The sequence below is a fragment of the Castor canadensis genome, chromosome 11 (assembly GCF_047511655.1).
Source record: "Castor canadensis chromosome 11, mCasCan1.hap1v2, whole genome shotgun sequence".
Lineage (NCBI taxonomy): Eukaryota > Metazoa > Chordata > Mammalia > Rodentia > Castoridae > Castor > Castor canadensis.
The window spans coordinates 23,565,844-23,590,081 of NC_133396.1; the positions used below are offsets into that span (position 1 = coordinate 23,565,844).

Consider the following 24,238-nt stretch of genomic DNA (forward strand, 5'->3'; position numbering starts at 1 on the left):
TCTCAATGTTTTAAGCCATGAAAGGAAAGGGAAAGCAATTCTCTCTCAGGGGGAGATGGGAAAGATTTTAGAAATAATAAGACTTTTTAACCTTTAAGCAACTTTGATTCACTTCCTGGATTGGCAGTGCACCAGGAAATCTCAACAGAGCTGGGTATGCTAATCTCCATGCTGACCCTCCTCTACATCTTGGAAACCAGGGTGGGGTGGGATGGTGAGAAGCCTGGTTTGAGAGTATCCTGCGAGACTAAACATCTTCTTACCAACTCCCCTTGATGACTGTTGAGCTCACACCCACTTACCTCTCCTGTCAGGAGGAGTCAGGGTACATGAAACTCAACTCTTTTGATGGCTTCACAATACCATTATTTGTGTAACTGTTTTCTACTTTAAAAAAATATTTTATGGATTTTCTTAATTCATTTTAAAAAATTCCTAGTCTCTAGTCTAGCATTTTCAAGCACCCTGCCAATCCTTGAGAATTTTTTGTTTTGATAGTTTATTACTCTCTATAGCAATTCTGAGCTAGAGAACCCCTAAGGATAAAGTGGAGGAAAAATGTCCTTCATACCCGACTAGATATGCTTAGAGGGTACAGAAATTAGAAGTAAATGCAATGGAGCAAAAGTGGTATAGTAACAGGAAATATTTAATTTTCCAATCTCCACTTTCCATTTTTATAAACTGAAAGAAAAAATTTAATATATTACAAAATATCTGTACATAGACAAGGTACACCCGATGGAGGGCAAAAACAAGAGAGAAAGGGAATACAGTGTCAGGAACCTGTAAATCAGGGAGAATGAAGTGGCAACTGACACTTTTCTGATGCAGCATTCTCTCTTTCAAAACCTGCTGTTAACCATTTAAGCACTGAAACTATATATGCATATTATATATACACACACATACAAGTGTTTGGATGATGTCTATGGCATAAGCTAACAGAAGTCCTACTTACAAATTTGTGCAAACTGCCCTGCTTTAAACACATAGATCTGATGTTTTCAAATCTTTATCATTCCTACAGATTTAGTTGAAGAAAAAAACTAAGGAAACTGGGTCAAACAAATTTGTTTCCAAAACTAGAAAAATGATCATGGTCAAACCAGTTTTGCCTCTCATTCATGAACAGAATCAGATTTCTCATCTGTTCAAAATAATTTAATAGTATTTCCCATGGTACAACAGTTAAACCAAAACCAAAACCACTTTTCAATGGAATTAATTAGGCTTGTAATTTTCAAAGAGTCGAGTTGAAATTCAGCCAAACTTTTACTTTCATCATGTTAATAGACAACATAGCTGAAAAACTAGCAAATATTTTTTCTTCCTCCACACAGATTCCAGGATATTTAAATGTTTCCTCTGCCTTTAGAAAGTCAAAATTACAAAAAAAAAAAAAATTGTTTTTCATTTTTAAAGGTTAGACTCCCAAAATAGGGTGGGGGTGAGATGGGATCATACATACACATAAACACATTCGCACATACACCTTCCCCCTTCCCTAACAGGGATGAGGGAATGGAAGTTTACATGTATTACTTAGAATACTCAGCATAATTTAAAAAAAAGAAAAAAAGATGGTAGAGGGGAGGGAAAACATTATTGATGACTGTCGATAACCAAAATACAATGAAAATATAGAGAATTTTATTCATATTTGATGGGAAAACAATTCTTTTACACTGAACAGATACTTTTGAAAGTATCCCAGGTTCAGCTTCTTTAACCAAAAACAGGGGACTGGGGTTCAATACTTCAAATTCAAATATTTTAAAATACAAAGGCCCATGCCTGAGGACTAAGATGTCAACAGACAGAAGGTTCAGATATCTTTAATACAGTTAACTGGTAACATGCCAGTGTGCTTAGAAAATATAGTTGGACACACTGATATAAAAAGCCACCAAAACCAAAATGACTAAAAAGTTCTCTTACAAATCAATGTCTGGCCCAAGGGCAAGGCAAGACCAAAACCCAGAGTGGAAAGAAATATACACACCAATATCTACCTATTTCAATAACAGGGGAAAATAATTCTCATGTAAGTATCTGAAGAGTTCTTTCAATTCTTTAGTTTTTTAGTTAATGTACCTTTCTCTTACAAATAGATTTTATTTTTTAATATAAGAACTTGGCATTGAAACATGAAACTTCACTTGAGCTTTGAAAACTACTCTCCAAAATGCTAAAGCATGTTTGCCTTTCTTTGTAAAAGGAAGCTAACCTATGTTTCACAAAGGTCTAAGTCTGTGCAGATCAATATGACATGTATCTGTTTTAAAACACTCCATAAGCTGGTACTCTGGAAGCCAGAATGAGAAGCCTCCCAAGTTATCTTACCCTGAGAGCCTTTCTCTTTTCCACTTCCTGTTTATGATAAGGCAATGTTCTTGCCAGAATATCATACTTTAACCCTTTTTCCAAAGACAAAGCCCAAACTGAAACTACCTCTCTCTGGAGGAAAATCCCTAAAAGAATTGGCAGGATATACATGCTGGGATGTGTATATGTCAATACTGTTCTCTCTTACAGTATGCTGTTTTAAAAATTTTTTAAAAAGGTATCAGGTATTGATATAGCTTCAGAAAAATACCCATCCTAAACTAGGTTACATTTCCATGTATTTTCAGGATAATTTTTTTTTCTCTTTCACAATATCACATTGCTGTTCGAAAGGCTTTTTTTTTTTTTACATAAAAATATTATGTGTAAACAATATGCTAACTGCTCTTATTAGCTCTCTAGGCATGGAGGCATCATCTCTAACCACAGTTCAGCAGCAATATCCTAAGCTGTCCACACGTACAAGTCAACTTCCCAGCTAAACATGGTTTTAAAAAAAACAAAACATTTTAGAATTGAAGAGTTACAGAGAACAATGTAGGAGTTTGAATTTCCTTTCCTTTATTTAAAAAAAAAAAAAAAAGTAAAGAATTATTCCAGGTTCTTGGGCATCTCAAGGATTAATTTTTTTCCAAACAAATGCCTCAAAGAGGGAGGAAGGAGAGAAGAATGGGGGAGGGGAGGAGGAAGGAGAGAAAAGGGAAGAGAGAGGTTAGGGAAAGGAGGGGGAAGAAAAATAGGCAAAAAAGGAGAGAAACTGGATAAAGTCTACCTAGGTGCCCAAGAATGCCACTTTCTACAACCTGCTTTATGTGCAGGGAGAAGGGCATATTCTTTTGTCAAAAGTGGACCAAACTTTAAGGATGAGCAATTTATTTGGAAAAAAAAAAAAAAAAAAAAGGTATGTTCAAGATGCTCAACAAGGGTCAAGGGAGAGCGTTCACTTAAAAGCAAAAAATGTGAGATGGTGGAGAGGAAGAAAATATTTATTTAAATCAGCCAGGCCACTCTGTTTCCCTTCTAGCAAAAGCCTAAGAGCGGCTCAAATTTTGTGAACACTATTCTCTTTAAAGGGGTGCAGTGGGGAGGGGAGGAATCTAAATTAAAATTCAAAAGAAACCACAAAAACAAAACAAACCCCCCAAAACTTTGAAAAACAAAGCAAGCCTCTCCTGAGCCATCTCAAAATGGAAACTGTTCTCTCTCTTCTGCTCAAGAAGTGCAGGCAATAAGCTAATGCAACATTTACTTTCTAATTTAATGACCCTCTTCATATTCTATACTCTGTCTCCTAGGTAGAGTTGAAGTAAATGTTCTGGCTATAGCCCATCCAGGGGGAACTGGCGCCACCATCATTATAAGTCGCCTGCTAGTAGCAAGTGAGCAAGGAATACAACAGACAGCTTTGCAGTAGCCAAATGCAGATGATTACCTCGCTCTGGCAAGTGATTTCATTAAAGGTTCAGAGGCCTGGATGGAAAGATGGATAGGGAAGGAATCTTTCAGGACACTGAAGTCTCTGGGTTAGTAAGGAACTCCTCTCCCTCTTCCCCCTCGTGGTGGGACTCTTGCAGACCCCCGGTAGAGCTTTCCATAAGCAGAAGACTGAGCTGGGGCCCCCCAATGAAGGCTTGCTCCTGAGCTGCTGGCCCCAGTGGTTCCTGGCCCCAGCTCCCCATAGTTTTGCAATTTGGTCTCTGCATGTACCACAGAGTTGCTGCTTCCCTCAGCCTTCAGGAATGGTTGCCCAACCGAGTGTAATGCTAAGGGGACCCTGGCAAAACGGAGATCCTGGTCCCCTGGGAACTGCACTGACCCTGTGCCCTGGTAACTGCTGGATTCCCCAAGATGGCTCACAGAGCCTGAGAAGGTCCTGTTCTTCACCAGGGTCTGAACCAAAGATTCTGTCAAGGCTGGACCAGAGCTGCGTTCATCAGTGTCAGTGGCACTGAACCCTGTTTCAGGCCCATCAGTGTTTCCATAAGTCCTGTTTGGATGGGATCGGGTGGAGTACTCCATTGGTCTCAAGGCCTGGTGCTCATGTGGCAGGTGGCCAGGAGGCTCTGCTTCAGGCTGGGATAAAAGTTGCAGCAAGGCGGCTGTCACGGCGGGGTTCAACTCCTGGGGGGCGCTGGAAAGATCGCCTTCAACCAGAGGGGGTGGAGGTGGCGGCGGTGGAGGTCCGGGGGGCTCAGGGGGCCTCTTCTCTGGTGGAAGAATGTGAGGAGGACATGCTGTGGAAGGGTTACTCCTTTTAAACACCATCTTAAAAATCACATGTGATTATAAACACAAACACACACACACACACACACACACACACACACACACTCTGCCCAACATAAACAAATATCAATACAACTAATCAGATACAAAAAGAATAAAATTTTGGGATCAGGAACTTGCAATTTATAAATAAAATCAAGTGATTAAACATAAAACAGTTGCATTCTGGATCTAACAGCTGGAGTAAAAAACGATTAAATGATTGTCCTGAATTTTGTCTGAGATTTCCTCCATTTCCTTTCTTACAGAACTGTTTTAGTATGTAGACTGTTGGCAACCTCCCCATCCTTTTTTGCTGTTAGATCAAAACATTATTGAAAATAAAGCAGAAAGAAGGAAGATGAGAGAGAACAATATACATGCTGTGGTCACATTTCTAGGACATGAATCTTCTTGCATAACAGACACCTTGCATGGACTTGGTTGGCTCACACATTTACAGAATGTTTGATGATATAAAGTTAATCTGAAATACAACTTAAAAAGAATATACAGGAGATGAAATAAAAGCAAAAACTTCTCATTCCCACCATGTATAAAAATATACTTGTTTCTCCAAACTTCAGTCACCTCTCTCCTTAATCATATTCTTAAAAAAGTGACCTTAGCTGAAACACTATCATTCAGCTTCCTATGTTATGATACCTATAAACAGTGTCCTGAAGACTCGGGTTGCTGATAAACATTGGTTTATCCTGGAGACAATGTCAAGAAATTAGTATTGAAAAATGTATCAAGCTAATACTATACTAAATCTTTACAAAGATCATCTTTCTTGAATCACATTCCCACACTTTCTTTTTTGCACTGCTGTCTAAATTTGCCTAACTATGGCACACATTTGTGTGATAATGAATTCCTGCCAAAGCAGGAAAGGGGAGATGTAAAATGGCATGAGCTTGAGGACATACAAAATCAGTAAGACAGAAGTACAGTAAGAACAGTGCCTTGAGAAATGGAGTTGACCTGCTAAAGAAAAGGTTTAATGTTTTGGTTATTATCTCCCAAATGACTATTTTTTCTTCTTCCCATAGAAGCGTATTTTAAAATATCCATATAGCCATTCTTCCATTATTTGAACTAGTGATATAAAGTCACTAGACAAGCCAAAAAGTTTTTAGTTATAATTAGGTATTTTTGTAGCATGTTTACCTTGATTATATTTTTCAAAGACAATCAGGAAATAAGTTTGCATTCCCCACGCATGCAGATGAAAGCATTCTGAAAACACTACAAAATTTTGAGATTGTGCAATGTAAGAATGAAATCATAAGTTATATATAATATACAAATAGTGTAACTAGTGGCCCTAGTATTTCTGGGATTGAGAGGGTTCCCAGGTTGCCAACTTTTAGTTTTAAAACAGGACATTCCAGGGATGAAGTGGTCACCTTATATGTAGTCCCCAAGTTATTTATTGACTGGATGGTTAGCTGGATGGCAGTAGAAAATAAACTTAAGGACAAAAAATTAGCCATAGAAAAGTCACGATTTCAAAACTAGATATCCTGAAACGGATGGGATAATTAGACCATAATCATCTATGATTTCAGCGTTTTCAGCTGTCAACATTACTTTTCTCTCTATATGACATCAAAGGACCAGTCACTTAAAAGCATATTTGCAAAAATAGACAAATTTAAATTCATATTCTTTCCACTATACCTCTTTTTATATTTAAATTTTTACTTTTTATATAAATAGCCCAATTGCACTTCTTTATCCTTTTTTTTTTTCTTTTTTTTGGGCAATACTGGGGGTTGAACTCAGGGCCTAACACTTGCTAAGCAAGTGCCTACCATTTAAGCCATGACTTCAGTCTTTGGACTCAAATTCTGTCACATGTATAAAACAGAAATTGTATTCTAATGTAGCAAAGCAGATAAGAGTATAAAGAATTATTAAAGTTAATAAAATTCGTTTTTTTGTGTGGTACTGTAGTTTGAACTCAGGGCCTACACCTTGAGCCTCTCCATGAGCCCTTTTTTGTGATGGGATTTTTCAAACTATTTGCCTAGGCTGGCTTGAAACTATGATCCTCCTGATCCTGAGTAGCTAGAACTATAGGCGTTAGCACTGGTGCCAGGCTAATAAAATTCCTTAAAATAAAATATGAACTACAAATCATATGGTTCTAAGATTTAAAGTGTTAATGTTGCCAATTCTTAATAGTTATGTACTAGTGGAGGGAGGAATTAAGTAAACGTAAAAGTAATTTATAAAGCTTCTTTGACTTAATAGATTTCAACCATCACTGTTTCCCAAAAAGTACCGGATAACTAAACAGTACAGTCTACTCTCTACTAGAAGGGCAAGGAATCAGAAGAGAAACTGCCCAGGTGTGGCACATTCCTATAATCCCAGCACTAGGGAGCAGAGGCAGGAGGATTGGTGTTTGAAGCCAGCCTGGGATACGTGAAAGGGGAAACACTGTAAAAACACCAACTGGATAATCCAAGGATGACTACGATAATTGTGGCATTTTTACACTCTCCTCTGAAAAGTATATCCAGCAATTTCTGATCATAAGCCAGTACTTTAGTTCAATTTCATCGTGTGGCTGATAGTTTGTTGGCTCAATAATTGGGTGAATTTCGTTCACTATGCTATTTAAATTTGACCAAGTTCTTTCAGGAATTTTGATTAAAACTGTTTTGGCGGGGAGGGATTGAAGGAAGGAGTAAGAAACTGGGAGATGATAAGAGGCCTGCTTTAATTCTATATAGCTTCTTCTGTTACTCCATGTCCTTGAATCTCTTAAAACCAATCAGAATCATCATGACAGAGTGGCAAAGCGAATCAACAAATAAAAGTGCATTAGGTCTAGTTTTTGCCTCTGCCAATAATCAGCAGGGGGAACATAGGCAGATCTTAAACTTCCTGGGCTGTAGTTTTCCTACCCATAAAGCAAGGATTAATTTTATTATCTTTTAGTTCTAAAAATCTTCACATATTGCAAAATAGCTGATGCATTTGATCTTATACCTGTGAAAATAAAGCATTTACTTTCTGTACCAACCCATATGAAATTCGAATGCAGGACCCTAAAGTTGAAGGTTAGTGTATCTCTTCAGCCCTTGTGCCTCTTCTTATTCCCCAATTCATGGGGTCTTCCTGGACAGTGAAAATTTCCAAGGAGTTGAAAACAATTTCAGATAAGTAAGATTTTGCAAATAGACTGAATCAGAATTGATTACAAAATTTAAACTTTTTTTGGCATGCTGTGGTAATGTGAGATCAAGGTATAACATAGCCCCTCTTTTCCACATTTTTCCCTCCTTTTAATAATGCTCACTTCCTGATCTGGGATTCATTCCATTGTCTCTTTCAGGAACAGATTTAAAGGAATCATTTTTATATGTTATTATTTGTTGAAAAGGAAATGTATGATGTTAATTATCTACTTAGAACAATTCCTAAAATATTCTCAGGAAATTAAAATGATATTTTATTAGGGTTTTCTTGACTGTCTTCCAAGTAAGACTCTGGTATTCTGCATCCACTCTACTAGAGGTAAAGAAGTATAATCTGATTAATGGTTTATTTGGAAGTCAGATTTTCTAGGACTTGCTTACTTCTATACATAGTGGTTCAAGATGCATCACTAGTTATAGCTTTGGTTTCCTTCGTTAAAACCCAGGGTTTTACTTACCTACATCCTAGGAAGTGGAAAAACAATCAGTATATGAAAGATGCTTTCAGACTTAAGCTGGACAAGAAATATATCACTTGATGCTATGTTCTCCTGTAGACTAGATTACAGAAAAACTGAAACTGAGGCCACTGATGAAAAAGAAAATGTTAAGAGATTTTTAAGAGGATCAACAGCACCTGAGCTCAATGAGATTCATGACCGATCTGTTTACCTGCTGCCTCCTCCTGTGGCATTGTGGGAGTTCTTCGGGGCCCCTGTGGCCCACTATTCTTGTCACTGTTGTTTTCCTCCAGGTTGCCTGCTGGCTCCTGGGTTTTCATCAGCTGACTCAAGAGAACTGCCAACACGTTCTGCATGTCAGCTGGTGTGCTTGAAGTTTCAGGGGTTGTCTGTTCTGCTGAAGGCAGGACCACTGGTGCAGGGGGTGCCTCCTTTAAAGACTCCTCTGAGGCTATGGACTCAGAGTCATGCTGCTGGGAAGTGGCTTCTGTCAGGGCACTGATGGATTGGTTCAGGGCTTCCAGCTGCTGTTGCATCTCTGGGTTGGAGTGGATGTTAAGCAGCTGAGCCATTTGAGGGATGCTCAGGTCAGTTTGGCTCTGTAGCAAGTTCAGTAACACTGCCAATTCACTTTGATTCAGCTGCTGTGTGATGTCACCGAAGCCTGTGGGGAGACAGTGGAGCCAACATAAGAAGACAAGGCAGGGCAAGAGCCCTTTTTCTTCTTTGACAGGCAATAACAACTTATAATATCCAAAGAATGAAAATTCATTTTTGAATGTTTCATTTTTTATGCCTCAAATTGTCATATCAGTTATTTCTTACTTTTGCTTAAAATACAGACTAACTAAAATACCTCTGCATTGTATGGAAAAGTGATTGCGTTTTATCTGTATTCTTCAAGGTCAGTGATTTTCAACACTTACTATGCACTAGAATTGCTAGGAGATCTGGGAGCCAGTGACTCACACCTATTATCCTAGCTACTTGGGAGGCTAAGATCAGGAGGATTGAGGTTTAAGGTCAGCCAGGGCAAATAGTTCCTAAGATCCCCATCTCCAAAACGACCAGAGCAAAATGGACTGGAGGTGTGGCTCAAACAGTACAGCACCTCCTTTTCAAGTGTGAAGCCCTGAGTTCAAACCCCAGCAGTTCCACCAAAAAAAAAAAAAAAAATTACTGGGAGAGATTTTAAAATTCAGATGCCTCATGCCGAGAGATCTTGCAATTGATTCAGGGTATTTATTTATAAAGCTTTCTGGATTATTCTAATGTGTAATCAATGTTGAGAACAACTGTTGTAGGTGGACAAGGAAAGTAAAAAAGAAAAGATCTGTAAGTTCAGAAAAACTGGTTGGTACCACAAAGAAATATTTTGTTATAATGGTTATTATGACATGACTAGGTATATTTAGAACAAATAACAGTCTACAGAACTACCTATATTCAGCAATTGTGATTTTTTTGTTTGTATGCTTTTTTTGTTTTGTGGTACTGGGGCTTGAACTCAGGGTTTTCCCACTTGCTAGGCAGATGCTCTACTACTTGAGCTGTGCCTCTAGTCCAGCAACTGTGATTTAACCTGAAAGGATTATAAAGTCTCATCGAATCTAACATAAATGGTGCTCTAAATTATGTGCTAGAAAGCCATGGGTGAACTAATCTTAAATTTTGCTTACCTAACTCACTGATTTAAATCACACACACCTAACTGAGATACAGTATTCCTTATTTCAAGGAAGGAAAATGGTCCGTTGTAGACTTTCTGAACCATATGTACAAAATATGGCTGATCATCTTTGTCCATAAACAAAAACATCAACCTCTCTCCTAATGTATCATTGGACAAAAACTAAAATAAACATATTTACTCTTTACACCTGACTTTCGAAATCTGACAAAATGTGCTTAATAAAAAGCACAAAGGCCCCATTCCAGCACTGACCTATTGCATCCCCAGCTCCAGGCTCCACCTTGCCATGAGCAGGCTGAGGTGGTGCTGGGCTACTGTTTTTCACAGGTTCAGCAGTTGTCCCTGAGGTAGCTTCTTTTCGAGAGGCTTTGGGTGGAGGTGGCTCTTCTACCACAACACCACTTTGTCGCTGCCGTCGCCGTTTCTTACTCCACAATTCATGGCAATCTTGCCAGTGAGGGAGACTGGAAAAAGACAAAAGTAACAGAGAATGCAGTAGTTAGTAAATGGAAAGGTAAAGGGATTAAAATGGGAAAGCAAGCCAAGCTAGTGGCTCACACTTATAATCTTAAACTACTAAGGAGGCAGAGATCAAAAGGATCAAGTTTGGAAGTCAGGGGCAAATAGTTTGTGAGACCCTATCTCGAAAATACCCAACATAAAAAAGGGCTGTTGGAGTGGCTAAAGTACTACAGTGCCTGCTTAGCGAGTGTGAGGCCCTGAGTTTAAACCCTAATCCCACCAAAAATAATAATAATTACAACAATAAACGGGAAAGCAAAGAGCATGGGAAATGGAAAGAATAAGGAAAATATAAAGCTAGTAAACAGATAACAGCAGCAAAAAAAAGAATCATGGCAGATGATTCTGAAGAAATAAATGTCCAAAGGCCCAAAAGACTTATACAGTGAGATGAAGATCTTGCTAATACCAGGAACACATCTGCTACATAAACTCCTATATTCTAGTCAAATACTGTTCTTTGTTGGCGTAAAAGGAACAAAGAGAATGTTATTCGTTAACTTTCAGTTGAGAATAAACAGAAAGATGGACATGGCTGGCTTGTTAATAGCTACAAAGTCTAGGAAAAGTGGCAATTCAAATCTTGGAACCACATAAATATAAAATGATTAAATTACTTCTGTGCAAAATTAATTTATGTGTTATTTGGTCTGTGAGGACCAAAGACTGGTTCTTCCTCTTTTGTCCACTGAATTTTCATGACTGGATAGCAACTTTTTCATCTATAGTTTAGCACTATGTATCATTTGTTATATTTTTAGACTTCAGCATACTCAATAGTGCAAACAATCCAAGTAGGTCAAATCTTAACTAAAAAATTTTTATAACAGGAGTTCCCAAATTTCAGTGAAAAAGTTTATGTACTTTAAGCCATGTTCAATGTATCAAAATTCTAGTGCAACAGATGAATTTGGACATTTCTTTGGAGCAATCTCATTTCTTACTTATGACTAACATCCTTTCTTTCTTTTCTCCCTCCTTCCCTCCTTCTCTCCCTTCCTCTCTCCTCTCTCTCTCCTTTCCCTCTCTCTCCCCCTCACCCCCTGTCTTCTAACAGGGTCTCACTATGTATCCCAGGCAGGTCTCAAACTCTTCAATCCACCTGACTCAGTCCCCTGAGTGCTGGGATTATAGGCATGTACCACCACACCTGGCCAGTTTTTTTTTATTTTATTTTTTTCTGGTACTATGGATTAAACCCAGGGCCTATGCATTCTAGGGAGTCTTTTTTTCTTTTTCTTTTCTTTTTTTTTTTTTCCAGTATTGGGTTTGATCCCAAGGACTTCACCTTCAGCCACTCCACCAGCCCTATTTTTATGATGGGTTTTTTTAAGATAGGGTCTCTCGAACTATTTGCCCAGGCTGGCTTCAAACCGAGATCCTCCTGATCTCTGCCTGAGTAGCTAGGATTACAGGTGTGGGCCACCAGTGCCCAGCTAGGCAGTCTCTTTTAAGATCAGAGAATGAAAGCTGGCTGGCACCAGTGGTTCATGCCATAATCCAGCTGATCAGGTGGATCGTGGTTTGAAGCCAGCCTGGGCAAATAAAATAGTTCACCAGACCCTACCTCGAAAAAACCATCACAGGAAAGGGCTCATGGAGTGGCGCAAGGTGTACACCCTGAGTTTAAACCCCAGTACCACAAACACACACAAAAAAACCCCACCTATAATACTATCAGTGATAAATTAAAGATAAAAGACTTTTTATGTGCCAGAATGTGGGATACAAATGCATGCAGAAACTCTGGAGATCCTAGAGGATTCAGGAAGATCAAAAGATTATGAAAGAGAGACACAAAGACTGTATTTTTCACATAAAAATTCAATGACTTGACAGTTATGCAAACTATTTAAAATCAAGACTGTCCTTGCAAATGTGAAAAAAATACAGTCCCCACAGACATGGGTATTTCGAGCAGATGGAATGGTTAAGAAAAACTAGAAGGAATATTTTCAAAGAGGTTGTATAAGGCAATATGCTGGGGACCCAGAGACAAAAGAAGATTGCTTGAACAAACATCACAGCTAAATCTATTCTTTGATTAAAACAATAAAAAAAAAAAAAAAAAAAAGAAAAGAAAAACCTCCTTATGTGTCACAATATTCAAGGACATCTCTCCATTTGGGACTTACTTAGCCATTTGCAATTCTTTTGAAAAACATGTTACTTTGAGTTTCTTATCTTCTGAAGCCTGGGGAGAGATTTAGGGTCACTACAAGGCCAAGAGCACTTACTCTGGAGGAGCCATTTTGCTGAGTTCCACATCTTTAAGGAAGTCACTCTGTAGGGTCTGTTCAGCTGTGCAACGCTTGCTAGGATCTAGTGTCAGCATGTGGTCCAATAAATCAAGTGCTGCTGAAGGAATGCTGTAGAAAGGAACAAACAAATCGTGAGTTCACAATGACCCCACAGTTCTCAAACCTATAATCTTGCATCAAAAAGGTCTCTGAATTTCTACTTCAATGTAAAATTGAGAAAACAGAGTTGGAATTTGGCTAATGCAAGCAAACAGATTTGTTCCCACAGGGGATTTAAGAAATTCCATAGGGGGAGGAGGAATAAAGGAGAATAACGGAGGGGATGAATTCAACTACCATATATTGTACGAACTTTGGTAAATGTCACAATATATCCCCAGTACAATAACAACAAAGAAATACTACAATACAGGTAAAAAATATGAAGAGGGTAACAGTTCCATTCTCTTTTCCTGGGAAGATCAGTAGGACTATATGGAAATTTAGATGTTCAAAACAGAATTTTCCTATTGTCTAAAGTCTTCAAAAGAGAAAATTACAAAAGGCCTATGATAAAACTCGTAACTGTTCAAAAATAAAAAAGTTTGTGATACCAAACGGGACAACACTAACTCCCTAAATCATGAAAAAGTCAATTCCTAATGCAAGCCAGACACAGATAGGTACATTTTTGTCAAACTCACAAAGAGAATTCTTCTCGTAGGCGCCTTCTATATTGCTTCTTCGGTTTCATGGTGTTGAAATAAGGCAGCTTGATAACATCAGGCCACACAGCTGGACAAGGGCTACCACAGAGACGGCTAAAAACAAATAAAAAAATCAAGAGAAGGAAGTGAGTCAGCATCTTGAATTCTGGATGTTCTAGAAAGAGGAATTATCACCTACTGAGGTCTGGGGAATCTTTGATTATTATGTTAGAGGGTATGCAGAAAGGTAAAACATGACTTTATTGCTTTAAGGACAAAAGGAACAGGACAGAAAGAATGGCTATTGGACTTGAGGGCATAGCATAAGGGGTAGAGTGCTTGCCTAGCAAGCTTGAGGCCCTAGGTTCAATCCGGAGTATGATAGGAAAGGGGAAGGGGTTGAGGATTGGATACAAAGTAACAAGAGAAAATACTGGCGTAACAATCCAAAATGATTCACATATTTGATTACTAGTTTTGTTCTATTTAGCGAATGTTAATTTCAAAACTAGAAATTATAGGAGTTGATTTAAATCAATTCCTACAAGAAAAAGCAGAAGAGAGCCTAAGATAATTGACAAATAATGTAACAAATAATGAGTTACATATGACATTTTAAAAATGTCTACATTAGGGCCAGGCATGGTGGTACATGTCTATAATTCTAGCTACTTGGGAGGTAGAGATCAGGAGGATAGTGTTTGAGACCAGCCTGAGCAAAAAAGTAAGCGAGATTCCATCTCAACAAACAAGCAGGGAATGGTAGACCAATCCCATGGTCCCAGCTCTGTGAAGGCATAGTTAGGGAAGACTGATGTTCTAGGCCAGCCTGGGCAGAAAAATACAAGAACCTATTTGAACAGTAACTAAAGCAAAAAGGGTTTGGGTGTGGCTTAGGGTTAGAGTACCTGCCTAGCAAGTGTGAGGCCCTTAGTTCAAACCCTAGTACTACCAAAATAAAGAAAAGAAGTCTACATTTGCCTATTGTATTCTTCCCTTTTTTGTTTTGCTATATGCGGATTCAACTTAGGGCCTTGCCCTCACTAGGCAGGTGCTCTATCACTTGAGCCACTCAAGCCAGACCTTTGTGCTTTGGTTATTTATTTTTGGCAATACTAGGGTTTTAAACTTAGGCAGGGCTTTGTGCTTGCTAAGCAGGCAATCTATTGCTTGAGCTACACTGTCAGTCCTGCTTTGATTATTTTTGTGATAAGGTCTCACTTTATGCCTGGGCTGGCCTGGACCTGCCTGAACCACAATCCTATTTGTGCTTCCTTGCATAGTTGGGATCACAGACACAATCCACCACACCAGATTGTGGGCCTGGTCCTGAGCTGTGATCCTCCTAATCTCTACCTCCTGAGCAGCTAGGATTCCAGGCTCTTCCCTTTAATTTTACTGAAAAAAAAAAAAGAAAAAAAGGCTGAGTATGATGATACATACTTATAATCCCAGTGTACTTGGAGGCTAAGAGAGGAGCACTACCAGTTTGAGGCCAGCCTGGGCTACATAGGGAGACTGTGTCTCAAAAAAACCAAACGAACAAAAGAAAGGGAGATCTAAGTTCATCTTAATCCCAGGCCGTTCCCCCAAATCTTCTACTATAGGTTCTATTTTAAAACTATTCACATGCTGTATACCTTACTAAACTTTGGTGTTCTTTGCAGGCAGGGACTTATCCCTAAATTATGAAGTTTTAACAGAAATAGTAATTTATTGCATAATAAGTCCAATAAATGTTTGTTAAGTAAATTGAACTTTTCTTTTTTTTTGTGCAGGTGACTGAACCCAGGACTTCATATGTGGTATGTTCTTCTGCTCATCCACTGAATATGCCTCCAGCACCATAAATTTAGTAGTAATTTAACCTAAGAAAAAGATAACCATTCTGAAAATGGAATCCTTTTTTCTAGTTTTTTTGAGATGAAGTCTCTCTTTACTGCTTAAACTAGCCTCCAAATCCTGGGCTTAAGTGATTTTTCCTACCTCAGTCTCCCAAGTAGCACATGCCTATGCCTGGCAAAAGCATGCTTTTATATGAAGAAAAATTAATAAAAATATGGAAGGTAAGATGTATAACTCAATGGTAGAGTGCGTATGCAGCATGCATATAGCTCTGGATTTAATCCTCAGCATCAGTAAACAGAAAAAAGAAAATTAAGTTAAATATAGCTTTTTAATATAAATAGCCTATGACAAAATATATGGTAAACTTGACAAAGAGAAACTTACTGTACACTCATTTAGTAGAATGACTGAAAAGTGTTAGAAATTGGAGGATTACATTATCTAACACACCTGAGCACGCAAGAACACATGCACAGCTGTACCTGATCAGTTCTAGCTGAGCCAGTTCCAGATTGGCTTGAAAAATAGGCTTCTTTGTGAACAGTTCCCCAAGGATGCATCTAAAAAGAGTAAAATTGAGAGGTCAGAAAAGAAATTTCTGGAGCCTATTTAAATCATGTTACAATAAACTTTTATAGTACACTGGGCTATATCCAATATACTATGTTTTAAACTAGCCCAGAACTTAATGAGTTTCGTAAAAGAAAACATTTCTTGCAGTGTAAACAGACAGCATAAAGGACTTAAGTTTACTAGCAGATTAATCTTTTGCCATAGGTAAAACAGAGAAATATAAGCATAGAAAGCAAGTCAAGAATTCTTGTAAATTAAGGAAATAACTAAGGAGAATTTTATAAAGATGCTCAGCAGTTTCTATAAAGGGGTATCAGTTTCTGTCATTAATTGTTCTGTAGCAGATGTACTGTACCATAGACCTCTTGGTATTATATTCACAAAACAATTTATTTGTGATTAGCCAAGAACAGTTTCAAAAGAACTTCAGATAAATTGTTTAAATACCTTTGGAATTTTGAAATGAGTTTTCAAAACTATGAACATATTTACCATCTCAAAGCAACTTACTCATTAACTACACGAAGAAAACTAGTAACTTTTTTGTGTGTGGGGGAAAAACAACACATCAACAAAATGACCAAAATTAATATCATCACTAAAGGGAAAACAAAGTAAAGTTACAAATATGATACCTATGAGGAACACAATGCTGCTTATGAAATATTCTAGCAAAAAAATGTATAACCTGAAGAATCTATATAGTAGCTGGTCTATTTTTCAAAACTATAAATGTTATGAAAGACATAGAAATAACTGCTCCACAGTAAAGAAGATTACAAAAAGGACAACTAGTGGATGTGTCTATAGTCTTAGCTACTTGGGAGGTTGAGGGAAAGATCACTTGAGGCAATGATTTAGAGACCAGCCTGAGCAATGCAGTGGAAATTCCATTTAAAAAGAAAGGGAGGGTGGTGATGGAAGTATGGCTCAAATCCTCAGTTAAAATTCCAGTATCACAAAAAAAAAAAAAGACAAATTAAGTTTAATATGTGATTCTGAATTAAATTTTGGAGAGAGGGGTGGATACTGTTTCCCAAGAATACTAAGGTATTGATAAAATTAGAATATGGAATATTGACTAAAGTACTGTATTAAATTAAAAGTGTCCTATATACTCAGGAAGCAGAGATCAGGAGGATCAAGGTTCAAAGCCAGCAGGGGCAAATAGTTTTCAAGACCTGTCTTGAAAATACCCAAAACAAAAAAAGGACTGTAGAATGGCTCAAGAGGTAGAGTACCTGCTTAGAAAGCAAGAAGGTAAGTTCAAATACTGGTACTGCCAAAAAAAAAAAAAAAAAAGTGTATCACTGTTAAATTTCCTGAATTTGATAACTGTATGTATATAGATATAGATACAGACATAGATATAGATATAAAATATAGTTATATATTATATATAGTTATGTATAGTTATTAGGGACTACATATTACAAGAGAAAGTGGCAAGTTATATATAACTACTTTTATACAGTCCTGGAAAAAATATGGGTTTTAGATATATGAACACACATTTTATTCTATGTGTATATATCCATATTACACGATTTATATTACATATGAACAAATGTGAACAGTTAAAAATTAATGACTTTAATATGAATGAATCTTAAAATAACTTGTGCTGAGTAAAAAGCTGGGGGGAGATATATATGACTCCATTTATATACAACTCTAGACATGGGAATTATACTGACAGAAAACAAAATAGAGGGTTGCCTGGGAATGGGATGGGGTAGGTGGAAGAGAGGATAGAAGGAAACTTAAGGATTATCATTAACTTGGTCATGGTGACATTTTCACTGGTGGACACGTTACGTTAAAAATTATTAAACTGTACACTTGAAATACATGGTGTTCATTGTATATTTGAATAAAAAATTTTTAAAATGTAGTGAATCTGATAAAAGGATGAGAGGAATAATTCAAATGGTATAGCTCCTCCCTATCATGTGTGAGGCCCTGACTTCAAACCCCCTTTAATTTGAAGAAGCAAAAAAACCTAATACCTTTCTATTAGTATTTATTAATCTCAAATGACAAAAGACAAATTTTTCTTTTTTTTTGTGGTACCAGAGTTTGAACTCAGGGCTTTGTGCTTACTAGTCAGGCCCCTACTGCTTGAGCCATGCCTCCAGCCTAACAATTTTTATTTCTAATATTCTCTAAAATCTTAGTCAAAGATGGGGCTGGTAAAGTGGCTCAAGCTGTAAGAGTGCCTGTCTTAAAAAAGTAAAATTTAATCCTGTTTCCGATATTAACTGCCAAATCAAGTTCTAAAATACAGTTTTGTTATAACTGGTAAAATAAGAGACAGGTAAAAAGGAAAACTACAAAAAAGAGCAAGGTTTTCAGACTTCAAGTGTATTTGTTTTACTAGTCTTTTTTGTTTCTTCCCTCATTTGCTCACTGAAGGGCTCCACTAATTATCTGTAAAGACCATTCTGATACAAACATCTTCAGAGCTTCAGAGAAGTTCCCATCAAGTCAGATAAAATCTAAATTCATTAAAAGTCACTGGGCTTTAAAGAAATCCTAATTTTTTATAGTTTCACTTTCTAATTGTGTTTCTCTCTCTCTCTCTTTTTTTAAAGACAGTATCTTATTATGTAGCCTAGTGGCCTCAAACTCACAATCCTTCTGCTGTAATCTCCCTCCAGAGTGCTGGGTGTGTGCTACATGGCCAGTTCTGTTTTGTGTTGTTTTATTTCAGTTTCCAGTCCTTTGGTAAGGAAGACATCTTCATTATGTAATCAATACTTTGCTACTGCACTGAGGTGGCAAGTTACACAGACTGAAAAAATAGTACCAATAGCTATAAACTTCCCCCATGCATCTTAACTGGGTGTTAACTTTAGAGCCTAGTTGTGACAATTTAAATGTTAATACTGTTAAAGCAAATAGTCTAGAACACAAACACACCCAGCCTGAGTCAGTAAACTAAAGCTTCATTTGACTTGGGTAGGCTACCATAGAAATTTTTCTTTTTTCTTTTTTTTTAACTGCCTGGTTGAATTTTGAAGTAAAAATACTGATAAAAGAGGAAGGGAAGGAATGAGAACGGTGACATACTCTGTTAGGAAGTATGTAGGTCAGAGTCATAAAGCATGGAGGTCAAGGACAAAGTGTCACATCACATAAGAACAACTAACAAACCTGGCCCATTTTAAAAGTATCTATGCCCCTAACAAACAAACTAAATATTATTATCAGATAAAAGGAGCTAAAAGGAATTAAGACTTCTTAGAGAAATGGCTGATTCCAGGTCTGAGCAAGAAATGAACAGGGTAAGTCTGGAACCAGAAAATAAGGAAAGCTATTAAAGATTACTATGACTATATCAAGAGCACTCAAGAAATAACCTAAGCTCCCACTAGCCAAAGATTAGTTTGAATAAGGATAGCCACAATGGATTAAAAAACATCAAATGTTTAAATCTGTAAGTTCATAATAAAACTAAAAAAGTAAGCCAAATAAATGGTGGTACATGCTTATAATTCCAGCACTCCAGAAGCTGAGGCAGGAGGATCAGGAGTTCAAGGTCAGTCTGGGCTACACAGAAATTCTGTTTCAAAAGAACAAAAAAACAAACAAGGAAACACACACACAACACACACACACACACACACTCCCCTCCAAAACATGTCACATGTCACTGGTCCTCTTTGGAAAACAGTGGGAAATCACCTCCTTATTTTGAAAACTGGTAAACAAAATGAAGGAATTAGCTTTTCTCCTCACTTTTTATATGGTTTATACCTAAGGTTAGCCAAATAGGTAAGTTATCTTTATATAAAATATTTTAGGAAAGAATGGTATACAGAAAATATGACCATTACAAACAACATCAACAAAACCCACAAATGAATTAAGCGACATGAGCAATGATCATCAATAATTGATAACATCTCAAAAAGAGACAACTGTATATTTGTAAGTGGTGTGTATATGTAAATCTGCCATAAGAGGGATAAATATTTTATCAGGCCCCATTTAGAACTGTCTCCATAAGGCCATGATAAAATGCTATTAATTTTTAGTAGGTTGTTTTATATTTTTTAAGTTCTCCACAGATAACGAACTTATTTACTACTTGTACTCTGGAAAGATAATTTCTATTACTCTCTAGGTCCAGATCTGATTTATCATTGATTGTATAACTTCTGTTAGAAGTATTCAAAACTACCTGGTACAGTAGTTTAAGGTCATGGATGGTTGAGAATCAACCCCGAGTCCATCTATAATTTACAAAAAACAGTAAGAATAAAGATCCATACTAATGGGCAAAGGATGTAACTCAGTGGTTGAGTACTTGCCTTGAATGCTTCAGACCCTGGGTTCAATCTCCAGCAACACAAAACAATTCCCCCCACCCACCCAGTCTCACTCACTCACACACACACACACACACACACACACACACACACACACACACACACACACACACACACACACACACACACACAAAAAGGATCATGCTAAAACAACAACAAAAAAGCCCAACCAATAAGAATATAATCAGCAAAATTCAGATTGTAAGACTTACAGAGCTAATTACCAACTTCCCATAAAGGAAACTCTAAGGAAAGAAAAAAACAAACCAAGAGAGATGGAAGGGGGATGTCCAGTTAAAAGACTTAAGATAAGCTGGGTGTGGCAGTGCATATTGGCAATTCCAGCTACTTGGAAGGCTGAGGCAGAAGAAATGAAAAAAGTTTGAGGCCAACCTAGGAAATTTAGTAAGCCCCTGTTGCTAAGTTAATTTTTTTTTGTTCCGAATGAAAAGTAAAAAAAGGCTTGGGATGTTTAGCTCAGTGGTAGAGTGCTTGCCTAGTATACTGACACCCTCCTGTGTTTAATCCCTAATATGAAAAACAAAACAAACAAACAAACAAAAAAAGATAAGATAATCAACTGCAGCAGAACTTACTTGAATTTATCATTTGGATCCTAATTTAAACAAAGATTGAAAAAAAAAGACAACTGAAGTATTTTTTTAAAAAACATGTCTCTGATGTTAAGAAATGAGAACAGAAAGTTTATTCATTCTTTTGAAATTAAGAAGAACTGCAAAAAGCCAATGTAGAGAGAAAACAGTACATGTTAACAGTATGTAAGTTACAGACAAAAGAAAAGGTTAAGAGAGCCTTACCCACAGCTCCAAACATCTATGGCTGGTGTATAACGCTCCTCTCCCAGCAGCAGCTCTGGAGGTCGGTACCACAGAGTAATGACTTTGTTTGTATAAGGGCGACTGAAATGTAAAACCATCATGATGTAAATTCACAATGCCTTTTGATGAAAATACATAACTAAATGCAACTAGAAACAGCTGCCAATTAAAGATGAGATTGAGCAGGGCTCTAGTGGCTCACGCCTATAATCCTAGCTACTCAGGAGGCAGAGATCAGGAGGATCTCGGTTCAAAGCCAATCTCCTGCAAATTGTTCACGAGACCCTATCTTGAAAAAAAACCTTCACAAAAAAGGGCTGGTGGAGTGGCTTCACTGAGTTCAAACACTAGTACCACCAAAAATTATATAGAATTTAGAATTTACTGTCTAAAATCTAGGTGGTAATACATTCAGATAATTAGGGAACTCCAACAGTTCTTGAATTTGCAGAATACTAGAATATCAGAGAATTAAAAAAAAAAAAAAAAAAGATTTTGCTATCTTTATTTTTTGAGATAGGGCCTCACTATGTTACCTAGGCTTGGCCTTGCATCTTTGGGCTTAAGTGATCCTTCTCATCAGTAACTTTAAATCTTTTTTTTTTTTTTTTTGGAGAGAGGGGAAGAGGGGTGGTATGGGACTTGAACTCAGGGCATTTATCATTTGAGCCATGCATGTACCACATGTAATTTAAAAAAATGCCTTACCTTTCTTCAGAGTTATAGAGACGAGCAAGTCCAAAATCTGCGAGTTTGATTTGACCACTGTAAAACAAACAACAACAACACAAAAAAATTATTTTTATAAGTAATAGCAGCAGCCTCCAACCTATACATGGAAAGTTAAGTGTCAATCAACAAGCTAAAATAATTTTAACATTTGATCTCTTATTTCTAAAATTAATGATCACTCTTCCCCCAATGAAGCCTCTTTGTCTACTAAAGTTTACAATGCCCCAGGCTTTTGCTTTTTTTTTTTTTTTTTTTGAGGTGGGCTCTGGATATGTTACCTAGGCTGGTCTCCCATTCATGGACTCAAGCAATCCTCTTACCTTAGCCTCTGAAGAGCTGGGACTACATGCATGTGCCCCATGCCTGGCTCTAAATACTTACTTTATTTTTTTAGAAGACAACTATGCTAGAACCTGCTAGATTAAATACTAATGAGAAAAAAAGAATGGACTGTTCTAGATTAAGAGCAATTTAATTTAATTCATAATCCTTGACTGATTCTGGCTTGAACAAACTAAGCTACAAAACACATTTTTTGAGATAAGCAAAAAAATATAAAATATGTACTGGATTTAGAAGATGCTAGGAAATAATTTTGTCAGAGTATTTAGAATCAAATATAATGATGTCTGTAATTTACTTTTAAAATACTCAAGGAGAAGCTGAGTGCCAGGGGTTCATACCTGTAATCCTAGCTATTTGGGAGGCTGAGGTATAGAGGATCATAGTTCTAGGCCTGCCTGAATTAAAAAAAAAGTTTGTGAAGACCCCATCTCAATGGAAAAGAGCTGGGCATGGTGGCACATGCCTATTATTCAAGCTACAATGGGAAGCACAAAATAGAGAAGGATCACGGTCCAGGCCAACCTGGGCAAAAAGTGAGACCCTATGAACAAAATAACCAGAGCAAAACAGGTTGGAGGCATGGCTCAGGTGGTAGAGTGTCTGCCTAGCAACTGCAAAGCCCTAAGTTCAAACTTCAGTACCATCAAAAACAAATATCCAAGCAGAAAAATAAGAAGCAAATATGGTAAAATGTCCACTGTATATGTATTAATTAACTCTTATTACAATCTCAGTTTTCTTATAATTTAAGAAGTAAACTATAATACTGTAACAGAACTTTTTCAAACAGGGATTACATCTGTGACCTGACAAACTCTTTTTATAACAAATGGCGGTCCTTTCTACTAATATACTGCCATTACCTCCTATGCCACAAAGATACTATACCCCAGAGGGGTGGGAGCATGTCTCAAACTTTGACTTGGAGAGCTTGTTGAAACACTTTTCTGGATCCCATTCTCAAAGATGATGACTCAGTAGGTCATAGCTCATGAATAATATTCCCTTCCCCCCAGCTGCTTGAATCCAGGGCCTGATTCATGGTAGGCTAGTATACTAACACCTCCAGCCCTGAACTTGCATTTCTAACAAGCCCATGTATGATGCCAATACAGTTGGTCTGAGAACTATACTTTGGGTATCATTCCTTTAAAAGGATCACAGCTACCTTTCACTCTGCTGGGCACTTTTTTTTTCAAAAAAATAGTGCTGAGAACTCAGTCCAGGGCTTGTGGATGCTAAGCAAGCACTCTACCACTGAGTAATATCCCCAGTCCTCAGTATTCTCTTTGACAGGGATGTCAAGGAATATTTTAGGAAACTACAACACAAATGTTGAGAAATGATTTAAAAGCCATTTATTAACTTCGGGATTAATTATATTTGCCTAAATTCATGTAACCTATTTTAATCACATCTATAGCCTTACTACCTGTTGGGGAATGAAATGCCAACTCTTTTTTGCAGGGGGGTGGTGGTATCTCAGCTCAGATCAGGCAGAAAAATGATAAAATAAGAGAGAAGACGCTATACTAGGAGGTGTTCCTCAAAGTATGAGCAATGAGATCAAATATTAAAATATCTACCACAACAAAATTTTACATTAAGTCAATCCTATCATTCTTAGTAAAAATTATGTACCTTTTATCTACTTGCCCCAAATATCATTACATTTTTAAGCAAATCCTGAGAAGAAAAAAGAATAGTTAACTTATAGTGAGACAAAGGGTTCCTCAATTTTCTTTTTCTTTTTTTCTTTTTTTGAAGAAAGGCAGACTGCCACGTGCAGCGCCTCATTTGGATGTGTCTGGAGTCTTGGAAGCTTGACTACCCTACGTTCTCCTACAAATGGACCTTGAGAGCTTGTTTGGAGGTTCTAGCAGGGGAGCGCAGCTACTCATATACCCTTGACCGAAGAACGGTCCTCCTCTATTGGGGATGGTCATCCTCTTCGACCCAGGGCGCAGCTTCGGGAGGGATGCACATGGAACAGTGAGGGAGGAAGGGGACACCCGCCTAGCCAGCCAGATCAGCTGAGTCAACCCTGGCAATCAATGGGGTGACAGATGTTGCAGCCAGATCACCCTCACATCCTCAAATTTCTTGACATGCTTA

At 37.5% G+C, this 24,238-nt stretch overlaps 1 protein-coding gene across 9 annotated transcripts in view; it reads right to left on the reverse strand.

Annotated features, from left to right (window-relative positions):
* The window catches only part of Cdk12 (cyclin dependent kinase 12), a 79,783-nt gene that overhangs the window by 26,225 nt on the left and 29,320 nt on the right, over positions 1-24,238 (reverse strand). For 4 of the 9 annotated variants that reach the window (XR_012438577.1, XR_012438578.1, XR_012438575.1 and 1 more), the window contains exons 7-14: positions 21,755-21,811; positions 21,026-21,127; positions 15,783-15,860; positions 13,450-13,566; positions 12,743-12,874; positions 10,236-10,447; positions 8,502-8,954; positions 4,166-4,583 (exon numbers count right to left, since the gene is read on the reverse strand). Coding sequence is in view for 4 of the 9 variants with exons in the window: in XM_074045873.1 (XP_073901974.1) it covers positions 3,874-4,583; positions 8,502-8,954; positions 10,236-10,447; positions 12,743-12,874; positions 13,450-13,566; positions 15,783-15,860; positions 21,026-21,127; positions 21,755-21,811 (1,861 nt within the window). In the remaining 5 variants the exon portion in view is untranslated. Of the gene's footprint in view, positions 1-1,631; positions 4,584-8,501; positions 8,955-10,235; positions 10,448-12,742; positions 12,875-13,449; positions 13,567-15,782; positions 15,861-21,025; positions 21,128-21,754; positions 21,812-24,238 lie in introns of those variants that run through there. The other 5 variants (XM_074045873.1, XM_074045874.1, XM_074045871.1 and 2 more) reach the window with 3 other exon arrangements.